Genomic DNA, 21,766 nt, shown 5'->3' on the forward strand with positions numbered 1-21,766 from the left:
CTAGTCCATTACTTGCCGGATGATAAGGCATGATGCTACATTTTTTGATGTTATATAAATCACACAAGCTAGTTAGAATACTATTACTGAATTCTGGACCATTATCTGAAAGGATTACTTTAGGCATACTATATCTACAAATTATTTGGTCATGGAATGCGCTGGCTATGGTTTCTGCTGTTTTGTTCGGGATAGGAACTAGTTCGCAAAACCGTGAAAAATTATCGACCATTACAAGCAAATGTTTGTTCCCTTTCTCTGTTTCCGCAAAATTTGTCAATAAATCCATCGATATTCGTTCCCAAGGAGCTTTAGTTGCTGGGTACACCTGAATTGGATTAGGTCCTGAAACATGTCCCTTGTGCTGTAAACAAGTTAAACATCTGTCAACATAATGAGCAATCTCCTTAGCCATTTTTGGCCAAAAATATTTCAATCGACCTTGTTGGAGTGTACGATCCTTTCCTGGATGTGCACTTGCAGGAGCATCATGGATAATTTTTAACACAGTTGGTACCAAGACAGCTGGAACAACTAACTGACAACATTTCCTCGGGGCTGTCCCTAGCTTCACTACTCTACACAGTAAATTGTCCAACATAACTAGTTCTTTCAATGGTACTGGCGGTTTATGAATCGGGCGAGTGTCTTGCTTAGTCAAAAATTTAATGACAGGTGCCCATATGGGGTCTTGTCTTTGTTCCGTTTCTACTACTGTAGCATCTAATGCTGGGTAATTTAACTGAATCGCAGCTACGTGTCGAGAAAACGCATCGGCTACAACATTTTGCTTTCCTGGAATATATCCAAATGTGGGATTGAATTCTTGAATTGTGAGCAAATATCTAGCAAACTTTCCAACTGGATTCTTATTTTTGAACAAGGGAATTAATGGTTGGTGATCTGTAAGAACATGAACTGGGTAATTATAAATTGTATCCTTGAAATGTTTAAGTGCCCAAACAACTGCCAAGGCTTCTCGTTCTGTTGCACTATAATTTTTCTCTTCTTTGGATAATGTGCGGCTAGCATAAGCTATTGCGTGATCTCTGTGACCTTCTGTTTGAAGTAATGCAGCACCTAGACCTATGTCACTAGCATCTGTAACCAACGTAAAAGGTTTAGAAAAATCTGGGTACCTAAGGACAGGTGACGAAATCAAGGCTGCTTTGAGTTTTTTGAATGACTGATCCTGGGCCTCTCCCCAAACAAAGGGTTCATCTTTTCTTTGCAACTTGTAAAGCGGAGCGGCTATAATAGAGAATCCAGCAATAAATGAACGATAAAATCCTACAAGACCTGTGAACTGTCTTACGGCTTCTGCGGTACGAGGTGTTGGAAAATCACGGGCAGCAATAATTTTTGATTCATTCAATGTAATACCTGAAGGTGTAACTGTATGACCTAGGAAATTAATCTTTTGCTTTAAAAATGAACATTTTGCAAGCTTTATTTTTAAATTAGCTTCAGCGAGCTTTGCAAGTACCTTTTCAAGGTTCTGGAAATGAGTCTGAACATCTTGCGACATGATTATGAGATCATCAAGGTAAACTAGAAGCGTACTTCCTATCAATCTACGAAATAGATTTGTCATGAGCCGTGAAAAGGTTATTGGACTACTACGCAAACCAAACGGCATTCTTTTGAAATGAAAATGACCATTGGGAGTACTAAAGGCTGTCAATTGTTTACTTTCCTCATCAAGGGGGATTTGCCAGAATCCCTGCAACAAATCTAACGTTGAGAATACTTTGTTTCGACCAATACTTTGCAACAAATCATTTAGAACTGGAAGTGGGAAACGATCAGGTATTGTTACTCTGTTAAGCTTGCGATAATCGATTACAGGTCTCCAAGTCCCATCTCGCTTTGGTACAAGAATCAATGGAGCGTTCCATGGCGAATTACTCGATTCAATTACATCACTCTGTAACATTTCTTCTACAAGTCTATCTGCTTCTGCTCTCTGAGAATGGGGAAGTCGGTAAGCTGGTACATAAATAGGCGTAGTTCCTTGTTCAAGGGGAATTTTATGTGTAATAAGAGGAGTGAGACCTAATTTTTCTCCTGGTAGAGCAACAACAGCTCTATTCTTGTTCAAAATTTTCAAAAGCTGAGCCACAGAGTCAGGAAAATCAGTAGGACTGAGGTGTTGCGCTTGCACCTCTGGCTGAGATCCCTGTTCTCCTGGTGTGAGTGTACAAACAGTATGATCCATGGAGACATCATCCACAACTCGCACCGGTAACGAGTAATGGGCAAAATCTACAACATGGGTACCAGACTGGAGATGGATATCGGCATTACTTGTGTTCGCGATAAAAAGTGAGACAGTACCATCCTGCACTGTGTGCCAGGAGGGTTCAACAAATGTACCATTCACTTTACATGTTTCACTTTCCGCAATCACATCCGACAACTCAGGCACTCCCTGAACCTTAACTCTTATTCTGGTGAGAGAATGAGGGTGTAGCACAGTGTCAGTAGCCGTGGAACCACTGACTTCAGAGATGGAAGCTGCCAGGCGAGCGAGACAACGAGAATCCGTTAGGGCGTCCCCTTCCAGAAAGTCCCGATACTCATTCTCCTTAACAACTGTACAACTACTATGCTTCAATCGAGTGCCTGTTTTCTCGGGTATGCTACCACGACAATGATCTGACAAACCTACGCTAGCAAGGCGGGTGTCAACAAAATTAACATAATCTGATTGAAGGTTGAACTCGTGGCCCTGTCGATACATGCTACACAAGGGTATGACGTGGTCTTTGATACTTATGTTCCAACGATGGGGAAACAATGCAATATTTTCATCAATCATGGTGTACAGACCTAAGAGGATGTCTCCAGGAAAATGAATAATGTCAACAACTAAACATGTTATAGACAATGTGACATCATTGAACTTGAGTGGGAGGTCAATTTCACCCTGAACTTTTACTTTATTTCCTGAAATACCACTTAGAAAAGGTATGTGTGACTGTTTTAAAATAGTAGGGTGCATACTTTCAATGTCTCTAAGAGCTGAGGGCTTGACAATATTAATTTTTGCACCTGAGTCAAGAAAAACTTTTAAAACTCTACCATGTACAATGGCTGATACAAGGGGACCATCACTTGAGACTGGACAAGTTACTATTTTTGACTTATGTTGTCTGGGATATCTGCGTCTTGTTTGTGTCAAATTTACTGTGGATCCGTCAACATCTACAACTGGTCTAGAGTCAGTGTCCTCCTCTGTCAAGTGTCCAAATCTATTTTGGGTAGCTACTGAATACACAGGGAGGGCACTAGGATTGGCTAGCTTGAATTGGTTAGCGGATGGCCTTGGGGGTTTCCCGACGACATGGAGTGAACATTCTGAGCTCCAGCATTCTGTGACTGAGCATTATAATTTGAAGTTGCATTATAGCTGGGCTGGGAGTTGTAATTACGAGAGTTCTGATAATGTCTTGGACGCTGTGAGCCTCGCCAAGACTGACCATGGGAGTTACGAGGTGGAGATGTCCTTTGCCTAGCTCTACAATCCGCAGTGTGGTGACCAACTTGTTTATGGTACGTGCAATATGGAAGCCTAGAATGATTAGATTGATGAGGGGGCCGAGAGAATTGTCTAGGAGGTGATGATCTAGGGGCGGACCAACAGTCCCTTGCAAGGTGGTTACTCTTACCACAATGCCAACATGAGGGAGTGGATGGTTGTGGACTATGGCGTTTCGGCATTTTATGAGGCGGCGAATTTGACTGGGGGCTACGAGCATGGGTACGCTTCTGCGACCAAGAGTTTTGAGAATTTGTGGGAGGATGCTGAGAACTTGTAATTACATTTACAGCATCAGAGGGTGGCAACAGTTGAGCACTTCGGGGAGCTAGTTTATCGGCGGCATTGTTAATAGCCTCAAACACTTCACCAATTTCATGTTTAACACCAAAATTTTGTTGCTCAACGATTGGTTTTGTATGCTCGGGGGCAAAATGCATTAAAGTACCAAATGCTATCATTTTGGCCATAGCCTCAGGGGACAGATTATTGTCTTTATCTAACCAAGTTGAATTATTCATAGCAGAAACTAAGGCATACAGATACTGATCGAGACGGCTAGTAAACGCATTAAACGATTCACCAGGCTGCATGGTGGCATTGGCAATTTTCTTGACTAACCTATATGGGTCAAGGTCTCCTTTATTAACAAAGCGACGGCGAAAGAAATCCTTAAATTCAGGCCAAGACTGGAGGCTAACAATGGCTTTCTCATCAACAACAAAACGTGCATCACCTTTGGTTGTGTCCACGGCTGACCGTGCAATTGCTAAGTATTCGGCATCAGTAGGCTTAGAAAAACGTGCAACTGTTTTCGCTTCAACCTTACTAAACCATGATTCTAATAAACGCGATTCCCCAGCAAAAAGAGGAATAGCCATTTCCTGAGCTGATCTCTGGCCATTGGGACGAGCAACTGTTCCCATTGATTCTGAAGGGGTTTCAACAGTGGTAGGCATTGTCACAGCCGTGGAAGTAATATTTGAACGCAGATTATAATTAAGTGCACCTGGCATCAGAAATAGTATACACAAAAATAAACACAAAAAAATATCAACTTGGCTAAAGTAAAAATGGCAGAAATAAAATTATTAAATTGGGCTAGGCAAGAAAATAATTAAGAACAAGCAAATTGTAAACTAATTTTAGCAATCTTTCATTAAAAAATGACTGGAATTAGATGTATGTAAATTAATTAAACCAGACTAAGCCCAGCAATTGAGAATATAAAAACTGGAAGTGCAATTGCAAAATTTCATTAAAAAGATTCAACACAACAAGTGGCAATGCAAGAAATATGGATGTAGCACATAAACTGGACACAGGAATGTATATAACTCCTATGGTAAAAGTTTAAATTAAAATGCTTAAAGGATAAATTTCAAGTTAGGTCTGGAGAAATTAAAAAAAATTATATTGCACAAATCCTTAACTGCTACTAAAACAAGGATTTCTTAATTCACTGGAATTTGAATTTACCAATAACACTCTAGGAGAACAATTAAAATTCAATGAAATTACTGTAAGAAGCAGGAATGTTGAAATCACACAGGAAAACTGTGGGGAGTGCAGTACTGAACCAGCTCCAATATTTAACAAGTCACTGAATGGTTAATTCACAGGATATTATGGGAATTATTACATAAGTCACTTTTTAACACTTGGCACGTTGTTCTCAACTAGCAATTACTTATCTCAGGGTTGTAATTTATGAGGATCACCAGTAGCCAAAGTAGGAGAAGCGTCGTGAAGATCTGAAGAGGCCCATGTGAGGCGTGTTTACAAACTGGATGCGACGGCAGCGCTCCTGGCGGCGGTGGCGCGAGACTCAGGGACCCCACACTGTTCAGGCTAGAGGCACGAAGATAAATTCTGACGACGACAATATTGCGACGATGGAATAACCAGTTGATACTTGCGACGATGGCTGACGACGATTGCAGTAGCTTGCACCCTCACGAAGCTTGATACTGTCAGCTTGGGTGGCGGTGGTGGTGGTGGTGGGTGTAATAGGTGGTTCCCACGTGGTGGCGCGAGGTTCAAAAATGGCTGGCGCGGGAAGCTTCCTTCCTCCTCACTGATGAGTGAGCGTTCTCACAGGAAAATATTGACCCTTACTTCTAAAACGTTAGCCTGGAGTAGTGGTTGATGGCAGGACCCCGGTCTGGCACAATATTTGATGCGTGGGTGGCAGGATGGCGGCTTATGGCGGTGGCGGTGGCGGCGGTTTTGGCTGGAACACGAGGCGATGCTGGGTACTGGAACTTTTGCTTCCAGAAAAAAATTTCTGGATCCCACTGCTGCTACCAGTATTCGTTTGCCTTGTTCGGGTTGAATGTAGACACAGTAGTCGCTTCTGTATATATTTATTGAGTGAGGCAAACAGGTGTATAACTGGCCAGCCGAGGTCCACCTACTCTGGGTCTGTGAGGATAACTGAGGCTGCTGGGAGCATGCTTGATGCTCCTCTGTCTGGCATGACGTCAGAGGCCTACTTGCCTGTGATTGGTTACATTTCAACTGACAGAATTTGAGTATAACACTTGAGGAAGTAAACAAATTGCTCCTGTGTGGGAACAATGGGGGGGAGGAAATTGATGATATATTTGGAGTCCCGGGAGACGGCGGGTCAGGGCAGGGGAGCACGAAATACCATGCAATCTCAGAGAGAGCAATAAAGTGTCTTGCAAGCAGGCGGTCGGAAGCTTCCTCCAGACACAGCGTCGCCGCTCAAACTGGGTCCCATTACCATGGTGATGAGGGAGGCCAGCACCCCGCTCCTGAAATTGTCTGGGTTCTGGGTTGTGTGGTAATTCATCTCTCTCTCTCTCTCTCTCTCTCTCTCTCTCTCTCTCTCTCTCTCTCTCTCTCTCTCTCTCTCTCTCTCTCTCTCTCTCTCTTTTTCTCTCTCTCTCTCTCTCTCTCTCTCTCTCTCTCTCTCTCTAAAATAAAGACTACCTACAGGGTACCGTTGAGCACATGCTAACACGGTGTTCTCCACCTCACCGACACCATTACAACTCTCGATTCTGAAGTACTGTGTGAGGTAGTGACCAATTGAAACGAGTTAGATGGGGTAGCATTAAGGCATTCTCCACAGGACAAGAGGGTTGGGAGTTATATGACATCCACACACACACACACACACACACACACACACACACACACACACACACACACACCCACACACACACACACACACACACACACACACCCACACACACACGTGAACATGGGGGTCTGGTAGCTGAGTGGACAGCGCGTGGGACTCGTAATCCTGTGACCCGGGTTCGATTCCCAGCGCCGGCAGAGACAATGGGGCAGGGTTTCTTTCACCCTGATGCCCGTGTTCATCTAGCAGTAAATAAGGCCCACCACGGGCCAGACATTGAAGTAGCTGAGGAATGATGCTAGGCCTGAGGGAGGGAGGGAGGGGAATTATGAGGGGAAAACGCCAACCCATTATGACTATATAGCACTTGGAAGGGGTCAGGATAAGGATTTGGGATGGGAACTGGAATAGAAGGAACCAGCGAGGGGAACTCTGCCCAACCACTTGGATCATCGGGAATCGAACGTCGACCTGCAAGAAGTGAGGCCGTCGCTGTACTGACCAGTCCAAGTGGATGGTAGACGCATAATATCTAGAAGCTTAACCCCCAAAGAAGCTTAACAGGCTTAAGCATTCGTCAACACAAGTGTTAGGAGTATAAGCCCTTATTAAGAGTGGGGGGATATTGGAGCCTCAGATCCCTTGTGTGAACTCAAATATCAATGTGATTAAACCCAAGAGGCATCTCATCCCTCAATTAATACTTAATAAACACGACCTGAGCCTGATCCCCTCAAACACACTCTTTTATTCGCGCGTATAACTGTCTTTAACGCAGCAGAGAACCACAAAGTCTATACTTGCGAGAAAAGTGTAAAAAGTGAATGAGATATCACACACAGAGATCACACTAACGTGATGCATCAATTGAACAAATCCACAAGGGCCGTGACGAGGATTCGAACCTGCGTCCGGGAGCATCCCAGACACTGCCTTCAGACACGTCAACCCTTTTACCCTGTCGTAGCTCAGTCGATTAATGTCTGGGATGCTCCCGGACGCAGGTTCGAATCCTCGTCACGGCCCTTGTGGATTTGTTCATTGAATGAGATATGTAGTGCATGACTGGAAGAGCTCTTTAACTTATGGATGTCTACAGAACAGCTGTTTGTAATATAATATTACTAAATATCTGTGATCGATGTGTGTGATGCAAGACAGTCTTGCTTGTAATCCTTCGTCATGTTCTTGCTGTTGGAGATTATCAGTCATCATAAAGGCTTATGGAATCTGACACTTCTTTTTTTTTGTGCGGAGGAATACTTATCATCTTGACCTCCCAAGGGTTAGTTAAGATCATGCTGGTGTGATATGTATGTGTAAGGCTTGTTCTTGTGTATTTTGTTCCTCTCTCTCTCTCTCTCTCTCTCTCTCTCTCTCTCTCTCTCTCTCTCTCTCTCTCTCTCTCTCTCTCTCTCTCTCTCTCTCTCTCTCTCTCTCTCTCCCTCTCTCTGTCTCTCTCTCTCTCTCTCTCTCTCTCTCTCTCTCTCTCTCTCTCTCTCTCTCTCTCTCTCTCTCTCTCTCTCTCTCTCTCTCTCTCTCTCCCTCTCTCTCTCCCTCTCTCTCTCTCTCTCCCTCTCTCTGTCTCTCTCTCTCTCTCTCTCTCTCTCTCTCTCTCTCTCTCTCTCTCTCTCTCTCTCTCTCTCTCTCTCTCTCTCTCTCTCTCTCCCTCTCTCTCTCTCTCTCTCTCCCTCTCTCTGTCTCTCTCTCTCTCTCTCTCTCTCTCTCTCTCTCTCTCTCTCTCTCTCTCTCTCTCTCTCTCTCTCTCTCTCTCTCTCTCTCTCTCTCTCCACACACGGTTTGATCTCACTAATCAAAATTATTGATTTTAATTAGTGATTAGTGATCACACACTAATCTCAAACGATAAATTGATGTACACGAATTCTGCAAGAGCACCTCAGTTTGGACGCTGGTGTTGATAGCGTGTACAGGTGAAGCTGAGAGCGGGCAGGTGAAGCTGAGAGCGGGCAGGTGAAGCTGAGAGCGAGCAGAACGATGCCGTACAGGGCCTGGCCGCTGAGAACACCACATACTGACATTTACCATAGTATGAGGCCTTTGTGCACGATACATAGCAACTCGCTGTTGCACAGGACATTCTCTATCACCCATACATGTTATTGATAACCTTACGGAGTACACCATGTCCTCTCCTCCCTCCAGCATCCCCCCCTCACCCAGTCTCTCTACCCCCCATCACCACCATCACCACACAATCTCTCGACTCGTGACGATGGCCACGCTATGAACTACCACCATCACCATCTGAAACAACACCGAACACTTGAAGAAGATCAACATTTTCTCGCAAAATATAAACGCCCTCAACTAGAACTTAACCAAGTGGTCACCTTATGTGTAAGTTAGGGAGTGTCTTGAGAGAGAGAGAGAGAGAGAGAGAGAGAGAGAGAGAGAGAGAGAGAGAGACAGAGAGAGACAGAGAGAGAGAGTTAACAAATGGACAAGAACATCTCACAATCTTTATTCCCAACTAATTTATACAAATCAGTAGAGTTGTTTTTGTCTGGGTTGGCAATGGGTTACCTTGAGGTTACCTTGAGGTGCTTCCGGGGCTTAGCGTCCCCGCGGCCCGGTCGACGACCGGGTAGAAACAATTGACTGTGAAACATTATTAAATGATCGTCTTTCTCATTTGAGCCTCACTCATTCTTGCTAAAGTATTAACTATATTTTTATTAGAGCATTTACTTGACCGTGTAAATGTATATTTTGCAGGTGAATATAATTCGTGTTCGAAGCAGTACAAAGTAAGGTTATGTGATGTGAGTTAACACGCGACCTGCTTATAAGGAGGACGATATTGAGGATGACTAATGTTGCCGTCTTCGTATTTTCATATTGTCAAGTAATTAGTGTCACTGTTGAGACGCTCAGGAGAGAAACTAGTCGTTGGGACACACACACAGATCACACTAACGTGATGCATCAAATGAACAAATCCACAAGTCGATTAAGGCAGTGTCTGGGATGCTCCCGGACGCAGGTTCGAATCCTCGTCACGGCCCTTGTGGATTTGTTCATTAGTCGTTGGGATTTACGATCAAGATAATTGGGTTTCGGGTTGACCTGTTTATATATAAGTTGCCTATAATTATAATCAACAACACGGGAGACATTTCCCGTCACGCAGGGTGCAGTCGCACCTCCACAGATCTCCAGTATCAGCTCTTGATACTGGTAATGGCTCAAAAGGGCCACCACTTACGGGCTATTCATGCCCGTGCCACCTTTTGGGTGGCTTAATCTTCATCAATCAATCAATAATCAACAATCAGTGGGAAGTCAATTCTCTTAACTACATGTTTTGTATTCAGTGTGCACGACTGAGCACTTTGTAATGTACAACATAGACTTAAGATAATTTCTGTGTATTGAATGTTGTAGCTGCTTAATATCTTTCAATGTGGAAAGAGTGTTCATGGGGTGAGGCCTTTTTTGCTCACAGAGGTTTTTAATAGCAACTACTGTGTCGAATTTGTGTATGTTTACCTTTCATAACCTGTTGCTTTTTTGGGAGGAGCTGTAATGTAGATCTCTCAGATCAACTTTCTTAAACAAAGTCCAGTATAAATGCATAGCGTCTTGCAAAAATAAATGAATTCTTCTCATTATAATCATCTACTTCTTATAGTCAATGATTCAACCAAAAACCACAACAGATTATACATTGGAAAATATATATATATATATATATATATATATATATATATATATATATATATATATATATATATATATATATATATATATATATATATATTAACAAATTATTACTCAATTGTCAAGATTGCCAAGAGCACAAATATATCTTGTCAATTCACCCATTAGTGTTATTCCTATTTCACACTTAAGATGCAAAGTGGATTATCCATTTCACACCTGCGGGGAAAATGAATTGTACATTTCACACCTATACGTGTGGGTGTCCTCGACGACCGGGCCGCGGGGACACTAAGCCCCGGAAGCACCTCAAGGTAACCTCAAGGTAAGGTGGAGGAGGACTGTGCTCCTGCACTGTGATCACTACCTTAAACACAAGCACTTTATCCTAGACACTGTCTGTTTATCCTAGACACTGTCTGTTTATCCTAGACACTGTCTGTTTATCCTAGACACTGTCTCTTTATCCTAGACACTGTCTGTTTATCCTAGACACTGTCTGTTTATCCTAGACACTGTCTGTTTATCCTAGACACTGTCTGTTTATCCTAGACACTGTCTCTTTATCCTAGACATTGTCTGTTTATCCTAGACACTGTCTCTTTATCCTAGACACTGTCTGTTTATCCTAGACACTGTCTGTTTATCCTAGACACTGTCTGTTTATCCTAGACACTGTCTGTTTATCCTAGACACTGTCTCTTTATCCTAGACACTGTCTGTTTATCCTAGACACTGTCTGTTTATCCTAGACACTGTCTCTTTATCCTAGACACTGTCTGTTTATCCTAGACACTGTCTCTTTATCCTAGACATTGTCTCTTTATCCTAGACACTGTCTGTTTATCCTAGACACTGTCTCTTTGTCCTAGACACTGTCTGTTTATCCTAGACATTGTCTCTTTATCCTAGACATTGTCTCTTTATCCTAGACATTGTCTGTTTAACCTAGACATTGTCTCTTTATCCTAGACACTGTCTGTTTAACCTAGACATTGTCTCTTTATCCTAGACACTGTCTGTTTATCCTAGTCATTGTCTCTTTATCCTAGACACTGTCTGTTTATCCTAGACATTGTCTCTTTATCCTAGACATTGTCTCTTTATCCTAGACACTGTCTGTTTATCCTAGTCATTGTCTCTTTATCCTAGACACTGTCTGTTTATCCTAGACATTGTCTCTTTATCCTAGACATTGTCTCTTTATCCTAGACATTGTCTCTTTATCCTAGACACTGTCTGTTTATCCTAGTCATTGTCTCTTTATCCTAGACACTGTCTGTTTATCCTAGACATTGTCTCTTTATCCTAGTCATTGTCTCTTTATCCTAGACACTGTCTCTTTATCCTAGACACTGTCTGTTTATCCTAGTCATTGTCTCTTTATCCTAGATACTGTCTGTTTATCCTAGACACTGTCTGTTTATCCTAGTCATTGTCTCTTTATCCTAGACACTGTCTCTTTATCCTAGACATTAAATAATAATAGATAATCATTATCTACTTAGATTTGCCTCCTTGCCACGCTGGAAGTTATTCTTCCCCGCCAGTTATCCTGGTTCCTAGGCCAGTTATCCCGGTCCCTATGCCAGAGTTATCCCGGTCTCTATGCCAGTTATCCCGGTCCCTATATCAGTTATCCCGGTCTCTATGCCAGTTATCCCGGTCTCTATGCTAGTTATCCCGGTCCCTATGCTAGTTATCCCGGTCACTATGCCAGGCATATCTCTGAATATAAACTATGTTATGAATATTCTTGAAAGCAAATATACCGTCCATTCTTGTGTAAACACTGTAATATGAACAGAGGCAGGCTGGGAATATACGTGTGTGTGTATTCACCTAGTTGTATTCACCTAGTTGTATTCACCTAGTTGTATTCACTTAGTTGTATTCACTTAGTTGTATTCACCTAGTTGTATTCACTTAGTTGTATTCACTTAGTTGTATTCACCTAGTTGTATTCACCTAGTTGTGCTTGCGGGGGTTGAGCTCTGCTCTTTCGGCCCGCCTCTCAACTGTCAATCAATCAACTGTTACTAACTAACAACTAATTTTGTTTACACACACACACACCCACCCACACACACACACACACACACACACACACACACACACACACACACACACACACACACACACACACACACACACACACACACACACACACATGGTACATGGTACAACTGTAGGTGTATAGTGGGGATGAATGTGTGTATAGGAGGTGCTGGTGTAGGTGTATGAGTTGTGTGTGTGTGCGACAGGTGTGTGTGTGTACTCAGTTGTGAGGCCCTGATATAACTGGCGCTCAAGGGTGTGTCTCGGAGATGTGGGAACAGGTGTGTGTCATGTGGGAGGACATTTTGGTGTAACCAGGAAACGTACAAACCCAGACAACCCACCTAACCCCTCGAGTCCAGGGCATAGAAAACGTAAATATTTGAGTAAGCCATTACTTCTCTTAATAGCCTGCATTTGTAACGTTGGTTCGGATAACGTTAAAAGAACGTAACTTATTAGTAGAGTAGACAGGTTGTCAGGTGAGACAGATCGTGAGAGCGGAGGCTGAGAGCAGAGAACGCCTCGTTGTCATGGCAACTCTGCCCAACAGAGAGAGTTCTCGTAGTCGCGTTCTTACTGAACAGAGAGAGTTCTTGAAGTCGCGTTCTTACTGAGGCGTTTTAGTAAACTCTTTTATCTTATATGTAATTGTCCCTTGCTCTCTCTCTCTCTCATGGCATGGGCACATGGGCTGAAGTCTTCAAGTTATAATTCAAGCTGAATTCGTCATTCTTCAAGAATGATCTTCGTCAAATTGATATATACAAGCACAGGCACATGAGCAAGCACAGGCACATGAGCACGCAAAAGCACATAAAGCCCCAACCACGCCCACATCCACCTACACGCACACACACACTCACTGGCCCTGACAGTTGAGGGGAGGAGCCTGACAGCTGAGTAGACAGCGCTCGTGATTCGTAGTCTTGTGGTCCAGGGTTTGATCCCCCAAGCGATGGCGGAAACACATGGGCAGAGTGTCTTTCATCCTGATGCCCCCTGTTACCTAGCAGTAAATAGGTACCCGGGGCCAGATTCAGGGTCAAGATGTACAGGTTCGTAAGTGCTTGCGTAACGGCTTCGTGAATCTGGCCTCTGGGAGTTAGACAGCTGCGACGGGCTGCTTCCTGCTGTGTGTGTGTGTGTGTGTGTGTGTATTCACCTAGTTGTATTCACCTAGTTGTGCTTGCGGGGGTTGAGCTCTGCTCTTTCAGCCCGCCTCTCAATTGTCAATCAACTGTTTCTACTACTACTACTACTATTTTTTTTCCACACCACATACACACACACACCCCCAGGAAGCAGCCCGTGACAGCTGACTAACTCCCAGGTACCTATTTACTGCTAGGTAACAGGGGGCATAGGGTGAAAGAAACTCTGTCCATCGTTTCTCGCCGGCGCCCGGGGTCGAACCCGGGACCACATGATCACGTGTCCAGCGTGCTGTCCGCTCGGCCGCCGTCGAGTGTGTGTGTGCTCACCTAGTTGTACTCACCTAGTTGTGTTTGCGGGGGTTGAGCTCTGGCTCTTTGGTCCCGCCTCTCAACCGTCAATCAACAGGTGTACAGATTCCTGAGCCTATTGGGCTCTATCATATCTACACTTGAAACTGTGTATGGAGTCAGCCTCCACCACAGGAGGCTGACTCCTGTGTGTGTGTGTGTGTGACTCCAGGTGTGTGTGTGTGTGTGTGACTCCAGGTGTGTGTGTGTAAAAAAAATCAGTTGATTGATAGTTGAGAGGCGGGCCGAAAGAGCCAGAGCTCAACCTCCACAAGCACAACTAGGTGAATACAAATAGATGAACACACACACACACACACACATACACATTTTCAAGTGTAGATATGACAGAGCCCGATAGGCTCAGGAATCTGTACACCTGTTGATTGACGGTTGAGAGGCGGGACCAAAGAGCCAGAGCTCAACCCCCGCAAACACAACTAGGTGAGTACAACTAGGTGAGTACACACACACACACACACACACACACACACACACACACACACACACACACACACTCACACACACACACACACACACACACACACACACATTCACCAACGAACCTAACAAGTTTTTGTTCTTGGTCAACGCTGGATTCACTGGTAAAATGTCCCAACAATCGATGCTCAGCTTAGGACGATAGAGTCCCCAGCTTAGTGTCCTCATTGTTCACGTTTTATTTTTTTAACCAACACTTTCGAATGGTACAAATAGCTGTGATATATATGAATTAATTCTGGACGCCAAGAGCTGTTTTTGTCCAGCACCTCATTGAAAATCTAACCTTAGAAACTAATATATTTAGTGTTATTTTTCTTTCTTAATTATCTGCTTGCTTACTGAACGTGTTCTAAATACTTGGTGTTTAAGGAGTGAGTACTCTCGAGAGAAGGGTTTAAGACCTGAATATATTTCACCACTCAGCGCTACAATTTAAGTCAACCTAACCAAGCCCGACTCCTAACTCGACCCGACTGGACCCGACCCGACCCCTCAAGCCAGGTCTGCACTCTCTAGAATGTACTCGATTCACTAGTCCACCCATGATCATACTCTGTTGTACTCTGCTGGGCGTGTGTGTGAATGTGAGTCTGTGTGTGTGTGTGTCAGTGAGAGAGAGAGAGAGAGAGAGAGAGAGAGAGAGAGAGAGAGAGAGAGAGAGAGAGAGAGAGAGAGAGAGAGAGAGAGAGAGAGAGAGAGAGAGAGAGAGACCTAGCAACAGAGAACCAATCAGACGTGCGTTAATATAGTGAGGCGTGGTGTGGGTCACTTAGTCCAAATACTCGCCCATTATATCCACACTCTCACCCTTAATGACTATAGGCTGCTATGCTACTCCGGCCTCTGGTGCCTCTGGTTGCTTAGGGAGTAGACGGCTCTTCTGAGAAGACGGTGAATTGTTGGGAAATTTAAAGGAAGAAGGGAAGACGGGAGGATAATGGGAGAGACGGTAAAAAAGAGATTAGCGGATTTTGCTGTCTCTTATTTGTTATGCCGTTGGCTTAATGCTGGGTAGCCTGCGTGTACGATATTTTATCAAGTAGCACCTTGTCTTGGTCTTAGCTCAATTGAGTGGTAACAGTTTATGACAGTTATCACTAGGGAAGAAACGCCTCCTAAACACACACACACACACACACACACACACACACACACACACACACACACACACACACACACACACACACACACACACACACATACCATTAGATTAGGGGGGGCAAGTGCCACTTTTAATCAAAAGATAATTTTTTACCATATCAATATTGACAGCAATAATGCAGGCAGTCACAGTAATTATTTCAGTGTAAGGACAAAACGTGTTGTGACTTACAACACTACTGACAACCACAGAAGACCGAAACGAGGATAGAGACTACAGATTTTACAGAAAAACTCTTCGAAGATGTTGCTGAAACATCCATTAAATTGAGAGCGAAGCTGCTATTAATAGAAGACTTCAATCATGATGTAATTAATTATGAAACATTATATACGAAAGGGGTAAGACGAGACATGGTGAATGAAGCTGGTAAAAGTAGCAGAGAAGAACTTCCTAACACAACATGTCCAAGAGGCTACATGGAGAGGAAAGAAGACCCAACTATTCCTACGCCCCGCAGGAATGGCTGCGATGTATTGGGAGACCAATACATTCATTCCTCAGTTCCAGAAACCAACAGTATAGTGTACATACATTCCTCGGCCCCGAGGAACCAATAGTATAGTGTACATACATTCCTCGGCCCCAGGAACCAACAGTGTAGTGTACATACATTCCTCAGCTCCAGAAACCAACAGTATAGTGTACATACATTCCTCAGCTCCAGAAACCAACAGTATAGTGTACATACATTCCTCAGCTCCAGAAACCAACAGTATAGTGTACATACATTCCTCAGCTCCAGAAACCAACAGTATAGTGTACATACATTCCTCGGCCCCCAGGAACCAACAGTATAGTGTACATACATTCCTCGGCCCCCAGGAACCAACAGTATAGTGTACATACATTCCTCGGCCCCCAGGAACCAACAGTATAGTGTACATACATTCCTCGGCCCCCAGGAACCAACAGTATAGTGTACATACATTCCTCGGCCCCCAGGAACCAACAGTATAGTGTACATACATTCCTCGGCCCCCAGGAACCAACAGTATAGTGTACATACATTCCTCGGCCCCCAGAAACCAACAGTATAGTGTACATACATTCCTCGGCCCCCAGGAACCAACAGTATAGTGTATATACATGCCAGGCTACCATAAGAGTACTTACATTCCTTGCTGTAGAGCAGTGAGAGATCCTGCCACAAGCATCGCCACCACCAGCCACCTCACTGCTGCTGTAGGTGCCGTCATCCTGATGGTGATGCTGTCTCTTTCTCACACCTCAAGCAGGAGACCTTCTCCTTACTTCAGCTGTTGGAGCCCAAGCCTCAGATGGCAGTCTTCCTGTACTACTAATAACTCTGCGTTTATAGTCCCTTATGACAATTGGCGAAGACGTTCCTACTAATACTTCTAATTATATGTGTACTTAAAGACCAGTTTTTAAGTCACAAACAATGCGTGATCGACAGCATCATATATTATCAGTGTAAAGTGAAACACATCTGTAAATTAGTTTCCTTTCAACCCGTCACCAGACAGATAAAGCCGCACATATTTCTACAGTGCAGATGACTGAGCGACACAGACTCGTTCTAAGGTTTTTAACATGTTAGTGGGGAGTGCGGGAGCCACGTGGTCGGGGAAGGCAGGAGCCACAGCGCCACATCTCACCTCGACAAAGCCCTTGACGCGACTGACGCGCGGGTCTAGCTACCAGCAGGGGTCAGGGCCACCCCCCTGCGTACTCCGTCAGCGCATGCGTACCAGCACCTCCTTGCCGCAACGGTGTAAAAACAAATTAACGAAACCCAACGGATGTTCACGAACTTCGGGTAAGTGTTATTTATGGCGGGAATGCTGCCGCGAAGCGTAATTTCTTGTGGCCAAACTTTGGGGGAGTTGTCTCATTAGCGCCGTCCCACAAAATTGTAAAACTTGGCTGTCTCTAAGAGCCTTGTCGCGCATTTTCGCGGTTCTTGGTCGGGTGAATAATGCGGAGGCCTACAGTGAACACATTACAGGATCTACAGTAAACACGATACACGGTCTACTGTGAATAAAGTACACGGTCTGTAGTGAACACAATACAGGTTCTTTAATAATCACAATAAACGGTCTACGGTGAACATAATACAGTATAGTCCATGCCACATGTCATGTGGCACTCTTTGTATTGATTCCAACCTTTATCACCCCATGTTGGGCACATACCCAGCAGCAATTGTTGTTAAAACTTGGGTAAAGGCTAGCCCCAAGCGTCTAGCTCTCGAACTCGAACAAAAAACATAGACATTCTAATTTATTGATATAGATTGTTTGCTCAAATTATACACCTCATTTCATATTTCTCTGTGGATTTTCCGCATAAAATGATCAGTGTTTTGTGATCGTCAATTGCATATATATATATATATATATATATATATATATATATATATATATATATATATATATATATATATATATATATATATATATATATATATGGCAATGTCAGACCACGGAGGAAAAATGAAACAGGAAACAGACCTCCGTGGTCTGACATTGTCACATTTTTAATCACGTGTTTATTTTCGTGATATACACACACACACACATATATATATATATATATATATATATATATATATATATATATATATATATATATATATATATATATATATATATGTCGTACCTAGTAGCCAGAACGCACTTCTCGGCCTACTATGCAAGGCCCGATTTGCCCAATAAGCCAAGTTTTCCTGAATTAATATATTTTCTCTATTTTTCTCTATATATATATATATATATATATATATATATATATATATATATATATATATATATATATATATATATATATATATATATATATAAATAATATGTATGATCTGGGCACCTCTAATCTCTGTTTCTGTGTTTTTCTTTCTGTCTCCCCGTCTGTCTCTGTGTCTGTAAGGAGCCCATAATGTTTTTCGATATAGTAAGAGGGTACTATAAGAGGGTTTTTCGATATAGTGGGGCCTCGTAGCCTGGTGGATAGCGCGCAGGACTCGTAATTCTGTGGCGCGGGTTCGATTCCCGCACGAGGCAGAAACAAATGGGCAAATTTTCTTTCACCCTGAATGCCCCTGTTACCTAGCAGTAAATAGGTACCTCCCTGGAAACACAAACCGTAACTGTCTCTATTTTCCGCTTGTTACTACCTGTAATAAAGTTGTTACATCTTGGCTTAACCTGTTTATGACGTATTAGAACGTTGTTACAACTTGCTATATTGGTTGTTATAACTGGTTAGGAGGTGTTAAAACTTGTTCGAACGTTGTACCAACGTCGTAGTTTCGGTGTGTGTTTGGCGGGCTGGGTGTTAGTCAGCTGTCACGCGCTGCTTCCTGGGGGTGGAGGCCTGGTCGAGGACCGGGCCGCGGGGACACTAAAGCCCCGAAATCATCTCAAGATAACCTCAAGATAAGAAGAGCACAAAAATATATATATAAAAGAAATGAATATAAATTAAATCACATTCGAACCGGAATGCTTTACCGAGACTCGTCGTATAGCGCCATGTCATGTGGCACTCTTTGTATTGATTCCAACCTTTATCACCCCATGTTGGGCACATACCCAGCAGCAATTGTTGTTAAAAATTGGGTGAGGCTAGCCCCAAGCGTCTAGCTCTCGAACTCGAACAAAAAACATAGACATTCTAATTTATTGATATAGATTGTTTGCTCAAATTATATTTCCACATCGATACAATTTTTATTTCCTGAAATATTGGTATTAATACTTTTGTTTCTGGGTGATTTATATGGACATTTGTTAGCCAAAAAATTTAATATTGCAGCAGGTGGAGTTAGCAGCTTGGGCCTCCATAACTCATGGCCTCGTGGGGCATTAATCCTCGTCAGCAGCAGCTGCGAAATATTAGTCTCAATAACGATGATGATGAGGTCCCTGCAGGGTGCCTTAGGGGGTAGGCGTCTGCCACTTTTTATTATTATTATTATTATCTTCTACCACAGACGTGGCCAGGCATTTACAATGCTAACCAGCATATATACATTTTCTTCTGTCCTCCGTGAACAGGGTGAGAGATGTGTTAAACATATAGTTCAGGGGTTTATTGAACAATCAACCGCAGAAGGTGATTCGGTACTTTTAAAATGTTAAGCTAACCGAGTCTGCCACTGTATTGTTCTAGCCCGCCAAACACACAGCGAAACTACCACGTTGCTACAACGTTCGGACAACATTTAACACCTCCTAACAAGTTATAAGAATCAATATAACAAGTTGTAACAACGTTCTATTACGTCATAAACACGTTAAGCCAAGATGTAACAACTTTGTTACAAGTTGTAACAAGCGGAAAATAGGGTCAGTTACGGTTTGTGTTTCCAGGGCTCACCTTATTGTGCCTGCACCACCGACCCTCAGCTCTTGAACACCGCCTTTTCACCTTTAGTTCATCTGGTATCTTATCTTGAGGTTATCTTGAGATGATTTCGGGGCTTTTAGTGTCCCCGCGGCCCGGTCCTCGACCAGGCCTCCACCCCTAGGAAGCAGCCCGTGACAGCAGACTAACACCCAGGTACCTATTTTTACTGCTAGGTAACAGGGGCATAGGGTGAAAGAAACTTTGCCCATTGTTTCTCGCCGGCGCCCGGGATCGAACCCGGGACCACAGGATCACAAGTACAGCGTGCTGTCCGCTCGGCCGACTGGCTCCCATATATAGTGGTATAGTGGACCCGCATCACATCATTTTTATCTCATGTCGAATTTTAAACCTATGAATTGGGTTAGGTTCGTCTGCCAGATGCTTATCTTCCTCTAGGTCAATCTGTTTCTGTTTAGGCTACTTGTAAACTGTTTCCCCCTAGTCTTATGGTTCTACAGTAATCTCTAGTGTCTGGCAGTAGCATCGCCCTCCACGCTTATTCAGGCTAAGCGTGGAGGGCGTGGAGGGCGCACACATGTACACACACCGGGAGCCGGTCGGCCGAGCGAACAGCACGCTGGACTTGTGATCCTGTGGTCCTGGGTTCGATCCCGGGCGCCGGCGAGAAACAATGGGCATAGGGGGCACCCTATGCCCCTGTTACCTAGCAGTAAAATAGGTACCTGGGAGGTAGTCAGCTGTCACGGGCTGCTTCCTGGGGGTGGAGGCCTTGTCGAGGACCGGGCCGAGGCGACACTAAAAAGCCCCGAAATCATCTCAAGATAACCTCAAGATAACACTCACACTACACGTAATTGTAATACTTTTCGACTCAAATGTCACTATATTTACCTCAGTTCATGTGTGTAAATCACGAAAATTAACATGTGATGAAAAATGTGTCAGACCACGGAGGATGAAATGAAACAGGAATTTCCTTAAGTACTTTCGTATTTAATAATACATCTTCAGACCCTTTTGAAGGTCCTTCTGAAGATGTATTATTATATACGAAAGTACTTAAGGAAATTCCTGTTTCATTTCTTTCTGCCTGGTCTGACACTCACCTCAATTCATAGAAATCACTTATTTTTATTAAGCCAATCATCTCACCCATAAGAATTAAGGAACTAACAGAAGGCCTATACCTTCTATTTATATCACAACCCGTTCGCCTAATACAACGACGCATTTTGACGTATAGTCCACCTAAGGCTAAGAACTGTCGTACTAGAAATTGGTAGCGGGTCGCCAAATTAACATACTGTCCCGTTTTCTGTTTTGGGTCCTCTGGCAGGTTAGGTTATAATAAGGGCACTTTAGTACGGCAGTTTCTTAACTATAATAATATAATAATAATAATAATTGTTATTTACAAGAAGGTAAAATGGGTTTGTTAAATGATATAAGATTGGTATTTTTACATTCTTGTAAAGCCACTAACTCGCATAGCGTTTCAGGTCCTTAATCCAACATTTCAGGTAAGATGAAAAGGTACTTTGAAATTGAAATAAGTTTATTGAGGTAAAATACACACAAAGGGATGAGGTAGCTCAAGCTATTCTCACCCCGTTCAGTACAACGTGTTAATACATACATAGACACACATCACAAACAATAAACATATTACCAAACATTCTGAGAGATAAACATCTACATTTTCTCCTTTACACAAGTATAAAAACAAAAGGTACATTGTTGCACAATTTTATGTTAACATATAACTTCAATACGTTGATTAACCTTAGGAGGACGGGTTGTATATCCACCCAAACTCGTTCATATATATAACCAGATTGATTGATTGATGAAGATTAAGCCAC

At 43.2% G+C, this 21,766-nt stretch overlaps 2 protein-coding genes across 2 annotated transcripts in view; one reads left to right on the plus strand and one right to left on the minus strand.

Moving 5' to 3' along the window:
- Window positions 1-17,200, minus strand: part of LOC123764772 (multiple epidermal growth factor-like domains protein 6) — a 242,118-nt gene extending 224,918 nt beyond the window's left edge. Inside the window, 1 exon segment of the mRNA XM_069302606.1 lies at window positions 16,683-17,200. Within this exon segment, the coding sequence (XP_069158707.1) occupies window positions 16,683-16,765 (83 nt within the window). The 5' untranslated portion in view covers window positions 16,766-17,200.
- The window catches only part of LOC123764773 (multiple epidermal growth factor-like domains protein 6), a 377,392-nt gene that overhangs the window by 35,555 nt on the left and 320,071 nt on the right, over window positions 1-21,766 (plus strand). The gene's annotated exons all lie outside the window — the stretch shown is intronic.

This window comes from Procambarus clarkii, chromosome 48 (genome assembly GCF_040958095.1).
Source record: "Procambarus clarkii isolate CNS0578487 chromosome 48, FALCON_Pclarkii_2.0, whole genome shotgun sequence".
Taxonomy (NCBI): Eukaryota; Metazoa; Arthropoda; class Malacostraca; order Decapoda; family Cambaridae; genus Procambarus; species Procambarus clarkii.